Source organism: Scyliorhinus torazame, chromosome 8 (assembly GCF_047496885.1).
Source record: "Scyliorhinus torazame isolate Kashiwa2021f chromosome 8, sScyTor2.1, whole genome shotgun sequence".
Classification (NCBI taxonomy): Eukaryota; Metazoa; Chordata; class Chondrichthyes; order Carcharhiniformes; family Scyliorhinidae; genus Scyliorhinus; species Scyliorhinus torazame.
In genome coordinates, this window is record NC_092714.1 from 49568431 (window position 1) to 49586057 (window position 17627).

At 48.2% G+C, this 17627-nt stretch overlaps 1 protein-coding gene across 18 annotated transcripts in view; it reads right to left on the reverse strand.

Annotated features, from left to right (window-relative positions):
* The window catches only part of LOC140427828 (uncharacterized), a 507915-nt gene that overhangs the window by 151413 nt on the left and 338875 nt on the right, over positions 1-17627 (reverse strand). For 17 of the 18 annotated variants that reach the window (XM_072513572.1, XM_072513555.1, XM_072513571.1 and 14 more), the window contains one exon: positions 651-788. The exons of the other annotated variant lie outside the window; for it this stretch is intronic. In XM_072513572.1, the coding sequence (XP_072369673.1) occupies positions 651-788 (138 nt within the window). The remainder of the gene's footprint in view (positions 1-650; positions 789-17627) is intronic. 18 annotated transcript variants of the gene reach the window in all.

Below are 17627 nucleotides of genomic sequence, written 5' to 3' on the forward strand. Positions count from 1 at the left end.
ATTGTCGAATGCAATTGTACTATTGGACATCATTAGAATGTAGCACTTTACACATTTCGCCTCAATTTTTATTATAATAACATTAAATGGATTCTAATGTGGCCACAAATGATGCAACTAATAATACTTTTCATACAATATTAAACCATAGAGATCTACTGGCTAATACAATACCATTCAAAAAGATTCATACAAGTGTGATATGACAACAACATTCCATGCAGCAGCATTGCTTCTACTGGGTAAAAGTTAATTGTCACCCATTAACTTTTGTAACATATAGCTGTGAGAGGTTGTCAGACACTTAAAGCCAAGCAGTCTCTAAATTTCATGAAATAAGAATGTTGGTCAAATAATCCAACAGAGACAGGCAGAAGGCATAAATTACAGGAGATATGCAGTGAATTGCTCATTTTATATCTGTGCCACATTGAATGAATTGCATGCAAAACAGTGCTTTGACTATCAAGTATGTTTTACACACAAGTAAACTAAATAAATGGTCATTTAATATAAAAATGTTGATAGCACATACAGCAAGTGTTTACATTTCCTTTGGCTTTAGCACAAACCTCCACATGCACTTAATATCATTCACTGTATTACTGAGTTCACACCCAAGGCAGAAATATTGTCAGAGGTACCTGTACCTTCTTTCGCTCCTATTTTAGCAGGTTTGGATTCTGGGATTGGATTGAATACATTATAGGTTTCAGTGACCGGCAGCTGATATTCTGAGGTTGAACTGAACACATTAGGAGTGTCAGAGGTTGGCACCTCATGGTCTGCTAGGATAAGAAGGAATCCAGATACAAAATTCTTAACCTCTCATGAATATAGCTCCAGAGTTGCATTAATGAATACATATGATTTCCTGGAGATCATTACAATGCAGCACTGTTGCAGAGTTGGTCTTATTCTCCATTTTTATAACTTAAATAGATTCCAGTGCAACTACACATTGTGCTCGAATAATACATTTCATGCAATAATAAACTTTACATAATGCATTCTTGGTTGAAACAATCAAAGGTAGAAAGAGCAGTGACATGAGTCACGATCTTTCAATTCTCATTGGGTACAGGAAAAGTCCCGGAGGATTGCATGGCTACTTGTGCAACAGCATTATTGAAGACGAAAGAGAAAATGCTGGAAAATCTCAGCAGGTCTGGCAGTATCTGTAGGGAGAGAAAAGAGGTAATGTTTCTTTTTCTCTCCCTACAGATGCTGCCAGACCTGCTGAGATTTTCTAGCATTTTCTCTTTTGTTTCAGATTCCAGCATCTGCAGTAATTTGCATTTATCCAGCATTATTGAAGAAAAAGGATAGGGATAAACCATCTAACATCTGCTGTGGGGGACAAAATATACTTTCCATTTTGAAGGCATGGGTGAATAGAGGGTCAATTAGGGCAAATTGTGTCTGAATAATCTGATTGAATTATTTGATGAAGTAACAGAGAAGATGGATCAAGGTAATGTAACAGATGTCTGTTTATTTGGACTTTCAGAAGGCATTAAACATTGTGCCACAAGGGAGACACCTTAGCCAAGGAGGCTATGGAATTAATGTGAACTGGGAATATGATACAAAATTGGTTCAGTAACAGGAAGTAGAGGGTGGTGCTCGTAGATGGATGTTTTTCTGACTGGTCTGTAGGAGTGTTCGCCAAGGGTCAGTTTTGGGTCCACCAGTCTTTTCAATTTTATAAACAATCTAGGTTCATGGGCGAGGTTCAGCTTTATAAAGTCTGCTGGTAATTTGAAATTGGCAAACTAGAAGATGATGATGAAGATAAAGGCTACAAAATGACATAAACAGGCTGGTGAAATGGAAAGAAGCATTGCAGATGGACTTGAATGTGCAGCAGTGTGAAGTGATGCAATTTGGGAGGATTAATATGGGAAGACAGTTATATTACAAATGGCAAGACCTTGAAAGATGATCACAGATACCTTAGCGTCCTGATACAAAGCTCCATTAAAGTCGGTGGCACATTCCCTCCCAGCTGCTGGAGGCCACACAACAATCAGGAATGTGCTGCAGAGAACAAGTAAACTGTGCACAAGCATTAATCCCTTTAAGATGTGCCTATGTGTGGCCGATTTTCAATCTTCAAGGACCACACAATGCAACAAGCTGGCCACACACAACAAACAGATAATAGGGGGCATTGGTGGCAGGGCGAGTTGATAAGATTGTGAAAAAAGCATTTGGATTTATAGATAAATAGAACATTAAAGCAAAAGCGATCATTCTGAAATATTATAAATCATCAGTTGGGCCTCAGCTGAAAAATTGTGAACAATTCTGGACACGTCACTTCTGGAAAGGTAAAGAAATAGAAAAGTTTTACCAGGACATTACCAGGACAGAGGACTTTATTTATGAGGGGAGATTGGAAAAGTTAAGACTTTGTGTGTGGAACAGTGATGGTTAACAGTTGAGGTTTTGGAGATGATGAACAATTTTGATAAAATAAATAGAGTAAAATTATTTCTTCTGTTGCGTGGGTCAATGACTAGAGTTCTTAGTTCAAAATCATTAATAAAATATCTGTAAGAAAGATGAGAATTTCTTCACTCAGAGAATCATTGGAATCTAGAATGCTCTGCCTGAAAAAGTAGGAAGCTGACTCCCTAAATAATTGTAAATGGGAGCTGGATGAATCCTTGAGGATAAGGAAATCATAGGGTTATGGACAAAAGGATGTGTAATTGAACACAACTTGCTCCGTGAATGAGCCTGCAAATGCCTCCTTCTGTGCTCTAAGTTTCAATGATTGTATTGGTTCTAACAGATGCATTGACTAATTAATTCAATATTATTAAAAAGTTTAATAGAAGAGTAAAATAAGGTGGCAACATTCTTTCCACTGCATGAAAAATATATTTAACTAATAAGCATCATGATATTATAATCATACTAAGTTCAGAGTCACTTGACTTAATCATGAAAGTTTACAGCACGGAGACGGCTAGTTCATCCCATCAGACCGGTGTCAGATCTTTGGAAATTTCTCACAGTTGCCAGAATTTTCTGCACGGTCCTGCCCATTTTTTGTTACAATATTTACCCAACTCCTTTTTGAGAGTTACTATTGAAACTGCATTCACCACCCTTCAGGCAGTTGAATTCCAGATCGTAACAACTCAACTGTGTGGAAGAAAATTCTTCTCGTATTGACTCTGATTCTTTGTACATGCCAGTGGAAACCATTTCTCCCAACTTACTCTGTCTAAACCCCATCCCGCTGAGAATTTTGAACACAGATATTCAATTTCCCCATAACCTTCATTGCTCTAAGGAAAGCCAACCCAGCTTCAAGAAGTTCTCATTCTTGTCTAGAATTCAAAAGTATTCATTCTTCATTCCTTCCAAGACCTTCATAAAGTTCATGACATGTGATGTTCAAACTTCATGAAATAAGCACACTGACCAAAATATCCAATAACTCAACTGGTCAATTTCAGGATACATGGGGTAGACTAATTTCATACACTTTGTGCAACAAGTGATTTCTATGTCTGTCCATTCATGGGCTTCCAAAATGCTTTATGCACAACTGAAACACTTCTTTATTATTGCTGAAAAAAGAGACATGCTGTTGAAGTTTTTTGTCTTGCACTCATCAGGACAAATTTGCAAGAATACCAATCCAAAAGGAAACAACAATTTATACTGCATGAGATGAGAGTGCTGACTGGTTGGCAAGTGGACTCTGATTGATAGAGGCACTGCCATGGTGAATGCACCTCAAAACATATTTGTTGAATTCGTACCCTTCTGCTCCCAGCTATCGCGCAAAAGCCAGCATCCGATGAAGACACAGAGTTCTTGAAAACATGCCCAGCTGATCTAGCGCACGCATATTGTGATGACCTGGCTGATTTTCACATGTTTGAGAGGGTTGTGGAATCTCAGGCCAACCCAGACATACATATCTGCAAACCTGACAAAGGAACTGGAATAGTCATCCTTAACAAGTGTCATGGGTCCAAATCTGTACCCATTAGATCCACTTGACCACACATGACCACACAGCCCTGCTCAAAAGCAAGTTTTAAAGTGCTTGTTGGACTTATGTAAGAGTAACAGGCTGCCTGGTGGTGCATACAATAGGATTTGTCCTCATGGCACACTGAGTCCATGCGTGCATGGGCTACCGAAGACACTAAAAAGTGATGTCCCTTTATGCCCTATCTTATCTGGTGCCGCACAATATGAATTGGCCGGAATGAGTTGCTACGACCAGTTCTTAGCAAGTTCACCTTTGTGAATACCATACAGGACTTGCATATTAAAGCAATACTGTGTCCATGTGCTCATGTCTATTCTCTGATGTACCGCTCAAGGAAGTCATAGACATTTACTCCACATCACTACATCCTGGCAATTTCGACACACCGCCATTGTCCGAATCTATACTAATTGAACTTATGAACTCAGCTACTCACCAAATTGAGTTCAGTTTTAGCACGCCATGTATACCTGAATAGATGGTGTTGCCATGGGATCTCCTCTAGGCCCAGCTCTCGCAAACATCTTTGTTGGTTTCTACGAGAAATGGGTCTTTGATGAAGTTACATCTAATCTTCTACTCTGCATATTTCCTGCATATAAATTATACATTTGCTATATCTGAATCCACAACTGCTCATAGGAATTTCCTTACACACCTTAATGGACCCAAATTCACATTTCTAATGGAGCAAATGAGCTCCCTTTCCTCGACGCGCTAGTTGAGAAATCAGCCAATGGGTTCTCTACTACTGTCTGCTGAAAGCCTATGTTCAGTGGCCAATGTATATGTTGGAATTCCTACAATTCCACATGCGGTAAGTTGGCCTCATCAGCAACGTCGTAAATAGGGCCCAAGCCATTTGCTCACTGTGCAAGCTTGATCCTGAAATAGATCGCTTCAAAACCATCCTGCAGCAGGATAATGGCTACCCTGATCAAGTCACTATTTGCTGTGTATTGCAGAAACTCATTAATGGGCCTAAGGCTGTCCTGAAAGTGCTTAGTCCACCTCAGATTACTCTGGAAGGGTAAGGTGTCTCACAATTTGAGCAACAGGTAAAGCTAGCAGTTACACGCTGTAACTATGCAGTAGCAACAAAAGTGGCATTCTCCACTAACAGGATGCTGTTGTCAAGCCAATAAGATGCTCTGTCTATCACACAAATGAGTAATGTTGTATATGAATGTCAGTGCTGATGTGGTGACAGGTGTGTCGGCGATATGTCCTAACGATTCGTGAATTGCATCAAACAACCTGCCCCTTCGGCTATTCACAGTAGCAAAGTGCTGACAGTATCCAACCAGCCAGTGTTTGCAAAGCTCAAAACATAGGCCAGAATTTTTTTTAAAAAGTTGATGAAAATTTTTTCGGCATAAACAATACAAACCGGAACAAAATAATACAAAAGAGAGAAAAAAAACATAGTCAAATATAAAGGTAAAACAAAAATATACAACCCATAATTAACTTAAATACGAAACTTAACCTAACCCACTAATCGGGATCAATAATCAACAACAGTATTTTTTGACTGTTGGCAGCCCAGTAAACGAACAATAAATTGGGGAGGACCAAGCCCCCCGACTGTCTGTCCCTTTGTAGCAGAAGGCTGCGGATTCTAGGATTCACACCCGGCCAAATAAAAGAGGATATCAATTTATTGACCTTGATTAAAAAAAAGGACTTGGGGAGAAAAATGGGAAGACACAAAGAAAAAGAAAAACCTTGGATGCATGTTCATTTTAACAGTCTGAACCCTACCCACCAAGGAAAAAGGAAGGTATTCCAACTCTGCAAATCTCTTTTGATACTATTAACCAGACTTTTGTAAGTCTGGTTAATAGAACTTCACAAATTCAACTTATGAAGTGCAGCCCAGTTGTGGGCCACCGGGACTACCAGATAGCGAAAATATGTCTTAAAGAGCGGAAAAGGCAATGTTCCCAACTGGGCTCACCTCCGGGGGGGGGGAGGGACGGGGGGGGGGGGTGGGGGGTTAACTGGTAAACATTTACTCCAACCGCAGCACCAACACCTCAGCGAGTAACTTGACGTACAAATTCAAGAGCAATATAGGGTGGTACGAACCACACTCTGTCAGATCTTTGTCTTTCTTAAGAAGCAGGGAAATGGATGCTTGAGTGAGGGTCAGAGGCAGCGACTCCCGGGAAAGGGAATCATTAAACATGTCCAATAACAATGGCACAAGCTGTTCCGAGAACTGGAAAGATCGCAGTAAAGCGTTTTAAAAACCACACGGACTTGGGGAGGGGTCGAAACGAGGTTGCTGTCCAAGTTAAGTGTGAGTAATCTCCCGGGAGCCATCTGTCGTTACGGTTGGTGAGCCAGAAGACAACTGCAGCGGGATTCTCCGTCGGCGGGATCCTCCACTTCGCCGGCAGCGCACCCAGGCCCGTGGGTTCTCCGCGACGTGGGGTGGCCACAATGGGAAACCCACTTGGCCGGCTGCAGGAACAGAGGATCCTGCTACCGGCAGGGGCGCGCCGCGCCAGAAATCGGGGCTGGTGGGATGGAGAATCCCACCCCTGGGGCGTCATTCTCCGACCTCCCACCGGGTTGGAGAATCGCCGGGGGCTGCCGTGAATCCCACCCCCGCCGGTTGCCGAAGTCTCCGGCACCGGATATTCGGCGGGGGCGGGAATCGGGCCGCGCCGGTTGGCGGGCCCCCCCGCTGGATTCTGCGGCCCGGATGGGCCGAAGTCCCACCGATAAATTGCCTGTCCCGCCGGCGTGGATTAAACCACCTTTTGAACGGCGGGGCAAGGCGGCGTGGGCGGGCTCCGGGGTCCTGGGGGGGCGTGGGGCGATCTGGCCCCGGGGGGTGCCCCCACGGTGGCCTGGCCCGCAATCGGGGCCCACCGATCCGCGGGCGGGCCTGTGCCGTGGGGGCACTCTTTCCCTTCCGCCTCCGCCACGGTCTCCACCATGGCGGAGGCGGAAGAGACTCCCTCCACTGCGCATGCGTGGGAAACTGTCAGCGGCCGCTGACGCTCCCGCGCATGCGCCGCCCCGAGATGTCATTTCCGCGCCAGCTGGTGGGGCAACAAAGGCCGTTTCCGCCAGCTGGCGGGGCGGAAATTCCTCCGGCGCCGGCCTAGCCCCTCAATGTTGGGGCTCGGCCCCCAAAGATGCGGAGCATTCCGACCTTTGGGGCGGCGCGATGCCCGTCTGATTGGCGCCGTTTTGGGCGCCAGTCGGCGGACATCGCGCCGTTTCAGGAGCATTTCGCCCCAGATCTTTTCCCGTACTCATAGAACATGGGCGGGATTCTCCCCTACCCAGTGGGGCGGGTAGTCCCGGCGGCGAGGAGTGGCGTGAACCACTCCGGCGTCGGGCTGCCCGGAAGGTGCGGAATCCTCCGCACCTTCAGGGGCTAGGCCGGCACCGGCGGGATTGGCACCGCGCCGACCAGCGCGGTAGGGGGTTGGCGCCATGCCAACTGGTGCTGAAGGGCCTCTGCTGACCGGCGCGAGTTGGCGCACGCGCGGGATCGCCAGCGTTTGCTGGCGTCATCCCAGCGCATGCGCAGCGGGATTTGTCTCCGCTCCGGCCATGGTGGTGGTCGACAGCAGCCGGTGCGGAGGGAAAGAGCGCCCCCACAGCACTGGCCCGCCCGTGGATCGGTGAGCTCCAATCGCGGGCCAGGCAACTGTGAGGGCGCCCCCCAGGGCCAGATCCCCCCGCACCCCCCCAAGGCCGCCCGCAGAGCCAGGTCCCGGCACTAAGTACCAGGTCTAATTTACGTCAGCGGGACCGGCCTAAAACAGCCCATTACGAGCCGGAGAATTGCCGAGAGGGCCGCTGCCAGTGGCCGCCGACCGCCGCCGCGCGATTCCCGCCCCCACCAAAACCCCGGCGCCAGAGAATTCGGCAGCCGGCGGGGACGGGATTCACACCACCCCACGGCGATTCTCCGGCCCGGTGGGGGGGGGGGTGTCGGAGAATCCCGCCCCATGTCTCTGGAGCGTTGTAACTGCCGTATAGCCCTGCTTAAACTGGGTCTCTAATTTTTTCCTATTTACTAATAGCTCCAGAGTAGGATCAAGTGAGTTCTGGTGATCCACCTCTGGAATTGAATCCACCAGTCTCTGCTGTTCCAATGTAGCTGTCTTCAACACATACATCCTTTAATACGTGGGCAGCACGGTAGCATGGTGGTTAGCACAATTGCTTCACAGCTCCAGGAGTCCAGGTTCGATTCCCGGCTTGGGTCACTGTCTGTGCGGAATCTGCACGTTCTCCCCGTGTCTGCGTGGGTTTCCTCCGGGTGCTCCGGTTTCCTCCCACAGTCCAATGATGTGCAGGTCAGGTGGATTGGCCGTGCTAAATTGCCCTTAGTGTCCAAAATTGCCCTTAGTGTTGGGTGGGGTAACTGGGTTATGGGGATAGGGTGGAGGTGTGGGCTTGGGTAAGGTGCTCTTTCAAAGAGCCGGTGCAGACCCATGGGCCGAATGGCCTCCTTCTGCACTGTAAATTCTATGATTCTTTTTTAAAAATATTTTTTTTAATTCTACATTTTCACATTTTCGTTCAAAAATTTACACCCCACACACAAACAGTAAATGGTAACAAATACAAAATCAATCCCCTTAACAATACCAATGATCCCATCCTCCCACCACCCCAAACAACAGCCAACCTGTCAATATATGCATCCAATAAATCAAACCCTCCCACGGTGGAAACAAAAAACAAAGGAGAAAAAGAAAAAGGAGTCCGAGACCGCCCATGGTCACCATTGACCTATAGAGTCCACTCCCCCATCCCCCCCCTATACTCAACGCCATCCAGCCTCTGAAAGAGTACCGTACATGATACCCAAGAGTTGTACACGCCCCCCGCCCCCCCAAAGTCTCCAGCTCCTCCCATCCACTGCCTCTTGTAAAACTCCTCCTCCCAGCCTCGGTTCTTTCCCCCCAACTATCCACCCCGGCTAGACCACTCGGACCCTGTTCTGCCAGGCTCCGATGGCCGCAGCCCCTCCCCCCACCTCACTCCCGTTCACTGGTCGGCTTAATCCGGCCAGCGTGGAGGCCCCTGCCCGGGTCCCTTTCCCCCTAGCCCGGTCCTAGGAAAGCCCTGAGATACCCTTTTAGCTCACACTTCCCGCATATCCACCTACACCCCAAAGAGCCCTCATTTCGAGTGAAAGTCCCATCCCTTCCCTTGTCCAAATATGTACAACATTGGCTTCTTTAACCCCTACACCCACACACAGTGAAACAAAAAAGAAGAAAATACGGTCATGAGGTTACATCGGCACATGGCCATTTCTCAATTTGTCAGTTCTGCCACAGTCCTTCTGCCTTCGCAAACTCCTCCGCTGCTTCCGCCGTTCCAAAATAAAAGTCCCTGAGCTTATAAGTCACCCTCAGCTTCGCTGGATATACAATGCCGCACTGCACCTTGCTAATGTACAGTGCCCTTTCACCCGGTTGAAGGCAGCCCGCCTCCTCGCCAGCTCCACCGTAAAGTCCTGGTATACACGTATACCAGCTCCAGCCCACTGCACCACCCGCTTCTGCTTGGCCCAGCTCAGGACCTTCTCCTTCACACTGTACCTACGGAAGCACAGAGTCACTGCCCTTGGCGGCTCACTCGCATTTGGTACCGGCCTCCACGACCGATGAGCCCGATCCAGTTCATATCGGGAGGGATCCTCTCCCTCCCTCAATAGTTTTACCAGCATCGCGGAAAAATACTCAGTCGGCTTCGGTCCTTCAACTCCTTCGGGCAGCCCCACAATCCTCAAATTCTGTCGCCTGGATCTATTTTCCAGGTCTTCCATTTTTCCTCGCAGATCCTTGTTAATGTCCATCACCTTCCGCATCTCCTTCCCCATCAAGGTAAGTTGATCACCGTGCTGCAATAACGTCTCCTCCACTTCCTTCAGCACCTCCCCTTGCTCTCGCACCTCCGCCACTGCGCTTGCCACCGTCGTCCTCACCGGGGAAACCGCCTCCTCCACCAGCGCACTCAAAACCGCCCTCATCTCCTTCCTCACCGACTCCATGCATTTTGCAAACTGCCTTTAGAATTCCGCAGCCATCCCCTTAGTTATTTCTTCAGCCATAAGCAATGCGGCCTCTCCTGGTGCTCCAGCCTCCATTTTCTTTACTGACCCCACGGTGACCTTTCCACTCCCCGACGGACTTTCAGCCATTTTTTACGTGGCCGTTTTTTTGCTGGTCTTCGACATTCCCCTCCTCTGTGCTGTCTCCCGACTTTTACTGCCTTCGCTGGCCCTAGGACCGGGCGTTAACCCCCGACAATGCCGTTCTCGAGCGGGAGCCCTCCAACGCGCAGCTGCCTCCCGCCCGCCGTCACCGGAAGTTCGATTCTATGATTCTTAAGAGATAACTTCTTTCCTGAAGAACGCCCTAAGAGCCTCCCACAACCTGGAAGGTGAAACTGAATTGGACCTATTAGATTTTATATAATCGTCTATGACCATGGGCATATGTTCACAATTTTTTTATTAGCTAAGTGTGTAGTTTCTAACCTCCAGGGTGGCTGCTGGGTGAGGACAGCCTCTAACAACAAATTAATAACGTGCAGAGCATGGTCCGAATTGAAGATTGTGAGTTCTCAGCTGCCATCACTGAGGAAAGAAGAACCCTAAAACAAAGAAATCAATCCGGGAATATAACTGGTGGACGTGTGAAAAAAAATCAAGAAGTTCCTATCGTTTGGTGCAGAAAGCGCCAAGGATCCAACCCCCATCTGAGTCATAAAATACAAAACCCTGGCCATCCCCCAAAACCCTGGCCAGCCCCGATGGAACCAGGGGTTTGTGTTTGGAACGATTCAATCGAGGGTCCAAAACACAATTCAGGCCCCCACCTAAAATAAGTCAATCTGAGTCTAGATTAGGGAGTGAGGCCAGCAAGGTGTTAATAAAATTTGCATCATTATGGGGGCGTAAGTGTTTACCATAACAACCGGGGTGCTCAACAGGGAACCACAAACAGTAACGTAACGCCATTGGGGTCAGCTAGAATCTTAGAGGAGGCGCGCTGAACTCTTTTGCTAATTCAAATCGCTGTACCCCTACCCCTGGTTCTGCCATCAAAACCATAATGAAAAGCCTGCCCCACCCACCCCTTGCACAGCCTGATCTGGTCCCTGACCCGCAAGTGGGTCTCTTGCAAAAAAAACACATAAGATTTTAAACTCTTGAGACGGGCAAATGCTCTACATCTTTTCACTGGGCCACTAAATCACTAATGTTCCAGGTGACCAAGCAGATTGGAAGTCTCCCCGCCCCTCCCTTAATCTAGAGTCAGCCATTTCCACTAAGCAAGATTAACCAAGGGACACTGAAAAGGTAAAGCAAAAAGACCCACCCAAGATGGCCACCAAACCAAGTCAGAAGACTGGACAAAGAAAAAACACCAGAAACTATCAGCAAACTACACCCACCCCTAGCCCCCTCCTGCAACAACGCCATCGCCATTGAATGTGACCACACCCAAAAGGAAAAGAGAGTAAAGCAAATAAAGCCCCTGCCCTCCAACCAAAACCTACACTTAACAAAGCCAAACAAAACAAAAACTCTAAGTTCATTTTTTAAAAAACATTACAATGAGCAGCAGCGAACCCTCCAAAACCACTCCCGTTAGCAAACTAACTCTCTAGTTAGCAGGGAGACTCCCACTGGAGAAAAAGGAAAGAGAAATAAAATAAAAGACCACCAAAACATCATTTACCGTGCGAACCCACCCATGCCTAAATGCCGCACCAAACAAACAACTTTTCTTTCTTCTCTTTCCTTTTTAAAATAAGGAATGGAAACCACGGGCGCGATCCAATGGCATCCGAATCCCCTCGCATAATGAAAAATAGTCTCTTTCCTCGAATGACGGGCTGGATACACCATCCCGAACCTGACTCCACTCTTATACAGGGTGGCCTTCACTCCGTTGAACATGGCTCTTTCTTTTTGCCAGCTCTACACCCATGTCCACATTTAACCTAATGGAGTGGCCTTCCCATTTGAAATCGCAGTGTACCTTTGCTCATCGCAGAACCCTCTCTTTTGCCTTATAATTGTGAAATCCCAGAATCAAGGCATACAGTGGATCTTCAGACCGAGACCTCGGCTGGAGTGAGCGATGGGTCCAGTCCAATTCAGGTGGAGGTTGCCATCTCCACCTGAATATGTCTGAGAAGTATTCCATGGGGATATGGCCCTCACCCGTTCCAGGAACCCGACAGTTCTACCTCCTGGACTTGTTTTCCAGGTCATTTAACTTGACTTTCAGCAATTTGTTCATATCAGCTACTGAAATCAGATCGGACTACCGCAAAGTAATCCAATCACTATGGGCTGATAAAACCACCTCCATATCCTTGATTGTGGCTCCCTGGACTTTGACAATCTCGTTAGTTTTTCCCCAGAGTCGCATGAATAGGGGCCAAGGCTTCATCGATTGATCTTCTGAGCTCCCCAGACATGATTGGGCCGGCAAGGTAGCACAGTGGTTAGCACAGTTGCTCCACAGCTCCAGGGTCCCAGGTTCGATTCCCGGCTTGGGCCACTGTCTGTGCGGAGTCTGTATGTCCTCCCCGTGTCTGCGTGGTTTCCTCCGGGTGCTCCGGTTTCCTCCTGCAGTCCAAAGAGGTGTGGGTTAGGTGGATTGGCCATGCTAAATTGCCCTTAGTGTCCAAGAAGGTTGGGTGGGGTTTCTGGGTTACGGGGATAGGGTGTGGGCTTGGGTAGAGTGCTCTTTCCAAGGGCCGGTGCAGACTCGATGGGTTGAATGGCCTCCTTCTGCACTGCAAAAAAATTCTATGATTCGTCGGTTCTCAAACTCTTTTGCCAAGATATTGGTGAGGACCTCATCCATTAGTGGCATGGTCGGGGAGCGAGAATCTGACTCCGCCATCTTATTTGCCACTGAGCCCCAAGAAGCTTCAGAGTCTGCCGGCAAGTTTCTCCTCAAAGCTTTTTTATCCTTGTTCTTTCTGGCCATTTCAGCAAAGAGGGAACTCCACCCCAAAGCGAACATAGGTTTCCCAGGCATAAAGAACCTGTGGCGCCCAGAAATTGGCGGAAAGTTCAGTTCTCCAGCAGGAGCCACCTCATGCACATCCTCCCCCTACATTACGCAGCGGATGTCTACCATAGGCCAGAGGTTTGAGCACTCTGAGCAGGCACACGGTAGATATGAATAGTCACAAAATAGGGCATCCCAATGTCATCACAATGCCTTGTGATATTTTGCTCGCAGGTGCAAATGGAAGTCAGAACCATGCCCACCCACAGTTAAAGGGCCAATTAAACACATTTAAAGACCAATTCACAGCAATTTTGACTGGTCGTGCACTTTTATCCTCAGTGCATGGGCCAATTACCTTCACATTTTCTATTTGTTCTACATCCAGGGTGGGACAAAAGGCCTAGAAGATGTTTGTAAGGTGAGGAGTCAGGAGTTTTGCTGCAAGTTTAGAGATCATGTCTGGCATTTTTGTGGTGTTTTGCAGAACTCTCTGGTTTTTAAGCATTTGCAGAGGCTTTCTGCAGAAGATGTGGAAATGCCGGCGTTGGACTGAGGTGAGCACAGTAAGAAGCCTTACAACACCAGGTTAAAGTCCAACAGGTTTGTTTCGAATCACTAGCTTTCGGAGCACAGCTCCTTCCTCAGGTGAATCAACCTGAGGAAGGAGATGTCCTCCGAAAGCTAGTGATTCGAAACAAACCTGTTGGACTTTAACCTGGTGTTGTAAGACTTCTTTCTGCAGAAGAGCCTTGCAATGTGGAAACCTATGTACCCACCTTGGCTCTATATGAATCATACTGAGACCAGTGTCCTGCAAAATCAAATAACTAGGGCTGTAGATAGGGCTTCAAAGTAAATAGTAGAGGTGTGGGTTGGGGGAGGGTTCAGTTCCATAGAAATTTAACAAAAATAAAAGTGTAAGGAGAAGGTAGGAGTACAGGTTAATGATGAGGCTAATTGTTACCAGATAATGAAAGGAAGGGACAGAGCATGTTGCTACAATCCCAGTTGATATTATAATTGAACAGGAAGATCCCAGAATTAAACCCTGGCTCAAAAGACTGTAAGTTTTACTTTCTTTTAGCCAAACATAGAGTGACAGAGTCACAGCTAATTCGTTTTAACAACAAGAAAAAAACATTTATTAAACATGAAAAAATTGGAATTAGGATTTGACTGTTGCACACAGGTGTTAGAATTAACATGGATCGCAAAGTACATCTTAAGCCACAATGGTCTCATTAACACAAAGTCCATTTTAAGCACACAAGATGACTGTGGTCAAATACATGCACTCAGCTCTGAACCCAAGTTAGTATCTGCGGATTTCTCCTCAGAATCCTCCCAGATGATGATCACATGAATGTTTCCAAATTCCACTCCCAAAAACACGCTTTAAAATCTTCTCTCATAATTATGCCTTTCCATAGCAGTTTGCCTTCCAAAATCCAGTCCAGGTTTTAAAAACGACTCTTTTAGCCCAAGCTTCCGTCCATTTTTGACAACAAATCCTGTCCAGGGCTCTGCACCACCCCATGAATGTTTCCTTTGTCTTAACTGTTTTTACACAAGTCACATTCCACAGGTTGTAGTAAAATCTCACAAACCTCAAAAACACTCCAGATATCTTTCTAGCCTCTCACGATCCAAAGCCTTTCCAACTCTCTGTGACTTCACTGAAAGTTCTCTGTACAAGTACATTTAACCTCAGACTTCTTGGAAACTTAACCGCATTTCTCCAATTTCCTTAACTAGCTGGACCTTAGATTTCCAGCATCTATTTTCTTAATTATTACTCCATATAATGGGCAAAATTCTCCCCCAATGGCGGGATGTCCGCCGACTGGCGCCAAAGCCGGCGCCAATCAGACGGGCACCGCGCCGGCCCAAAGGTGTGGAAGGCTCCGCATCTTTGGCTGCTTAGCCCCAACATTGAGGGGCTAGGCCGACGCTGGAGGGATTTCCGCCCCGCCAGCTGGCGGAAATGGCGTTTGTTTCCCCGCCAGCTGGCGCGGAAATGCAGCGCATGCGCGGGAGCGTCAGCGGCCGCTGTCAGTTTCCCGCGCATGCGCAGTGGGGAGAGTCTCTTCCGCCTCCGCCATGGTGGAGGCCGTAGCGGAGGCGGAAGGGAAAGAGTGCCCCCACGGCACAGGCCCGCCCGCGGATCGGTGGGCCCCGATCGCGGGCCAGGCCACCGTGGGGGCACCCCCCGGGGTCAGATCGCCCCGCGCCCCCCCCCCCCCAGGACCCCGGAGCCCGCCCACGCCGCCTGGTCCCGCCGGTAAATACCAGGTTTGATTTACGTCGGCGGGACAGGCAATTCCTGGGCGGGACTTTGGCCCATCCGGGCCTGAGAATCCAGCGGGGGGTCCCGCCAACCGGCGCGGCCGGATTCCCGCCCCCCGCCCAATCTCTGGGAGCGGAGACTTCGGCGGGGGTGGGGGCGGGATTCACGGCGGCCAACGGCCATTCTCCGACCCAGCGGGGGGGTCGGAGAATGACGCCCAATGTTTTTTCTTCTAGAAAGGCTGAAAGAGATGTTCCCTCTTTAGCTTTCTAAAACTAACTGCTTCTAGCAGAGCTGTGGCAGCTGACTTCTCTCTCAATATCTATCTCTAACTGCAATCAAATTAGCCAAACTAAAACTTACAAGCTTCTCTAAACTTACAAGGGCCCAGTTGCTAAGCAATGACTTAGCCTTCTCTCAGCTTTTATTTACCCTTCACGCTGCAACCTTCTCTAAGCACAATAAAATCACAGTTGGAAATTAACCAACTCCGAAACATACAAACTTCTTTGTCCAGCATTAATTCAACTACAGGTTTTAGCCTTCTAGGCACAGGAATATTAAATTAAACCCACTTAAAATTATACCTTCTTTTTAAAATTTTTTTTTTAAAAAATATTTTTTATTAAGGTTTTTTAACAACAAAACTTTTTTCCCCTTACAAACAATCACCCCCCCCCCCCCCCCCCCGTAACAAAATAGCGCAAATTCTCCCTGAGCAAGATATATGCATGGCAAGATGGTATATTTACATAGCTTTATACACTGGCTCTTGGCCGTGCGTACCGTTTCCCCCCACCCTCCATGCTATCTCCCGCTCGTCCATCCTCTCAAACAGTCTCTCGTTCCCCCCCTCCCCCCCCCCCAAGGGTTGCTGCTGCTGCTGAACGACCTTCTTCTAATGCTCCGCGAGATATTCTAGGAACAGTTGCCACTGCCTGTAGAACCCCTGTGCAGACCCTCTCAAAGCGAACTTAATTCTCTCCAATTTTATGAACCCCGCCATGTCGTTAATCCAGGCCTCCACGCTGGAGGGCTTCGCCTCCTTCCACAACAGCAAGACTCTTCGCCGGGCTACGAGGGACGCAAAGGCCAGAATTCCGGCCTCTTTCGCCTCCTGCACTCCCGGCTCATCCACCACTCCAAATATTGCTAGCCCCCAGCTTGGCTTGACCCGGACTTTCACCACCTGGGATATTACTCCCACCACTCCTCTCCAGAACCCCTCCAATGCCGGGCGTGACCAAAACATATGGACATGGTTCGCCGGGCTCCCTGAACATCTTTCACATCTATCCTCTACCCCAAAGAACCTACTCAGCCTCGCCCTCGTCAGATGCGCTCTGTGAACCACCTTAAATTGTATCAGACTGAGCCTGGCACATGAGGAGGAGGTATTAACCCTACCCAGGGCGTCGGCCCATAGCTCTTCCTCAATCTCCTCCCCCAGCTCCTCCTCCCATTTACCTTTCAGTTCTTCTACTAGCGCTTCCCCCTCTTCTTTCATCTCTTGGTATATTTCCGACACCTTGCCCTCCCCGACCCATACCCCCGAGATCACCCTATCTTGAACTTCTTGTGCCGGGAGCAACGGAAATTCCCTCACCTGTCGCCTCACAAAAGCCCTCACCTGCATATATCTAAATGCATTTCCCGGGGGTAACTCAAATTTCTCCTCCAGTGCCCCCAGGCTCGCAAATGTCCCGTCAATGAACAGGTCCCCCATTCTTCTTATCCCCGCCCGATGCCAGCCTTGGAACCCCCCGTCCATCTTCCCCGGGACAAACCGGTGGTTACCCCTGATCGGGGACCACACCGATGCTCCCATTGCACCCCTGTGTCTTCTCCACTGGCCCCAGATCTTTAGTGTTGCTGCCACCACCGGGCTTGTGGTGTATTTTGTCGGCGAGAGCGGCAATGGTGCCGTTACCAACGCCCCCAGGTTCGTTTCTTTACAGGACACCATCTCCATCCTCTTCCATGCCGCCCCCTCTCCCTCCATAACCCACTTACGGACCATCGCCACATTTGCTGCCCAGTAGTAACTCTCTAGGTTTGGCAAAGCCAACCCTCCTCGGCCCCTGTTGCGTTCCAAGAACCCTCTCCTAACCCTCGGGGTCTTATTTGCCCACACATACCCCATGATACTCCTACCTACTCTCTTGAAAAAGCCCTTGGTGATCACGATGGGGAGGCACTGAAACACGAACAAAAACCTCGGAAGGACCACCATTTTGACCGACTGCACCCTACCCGCCAACGAGAGCGGGAGCACGTCCCATCTTTTAACATC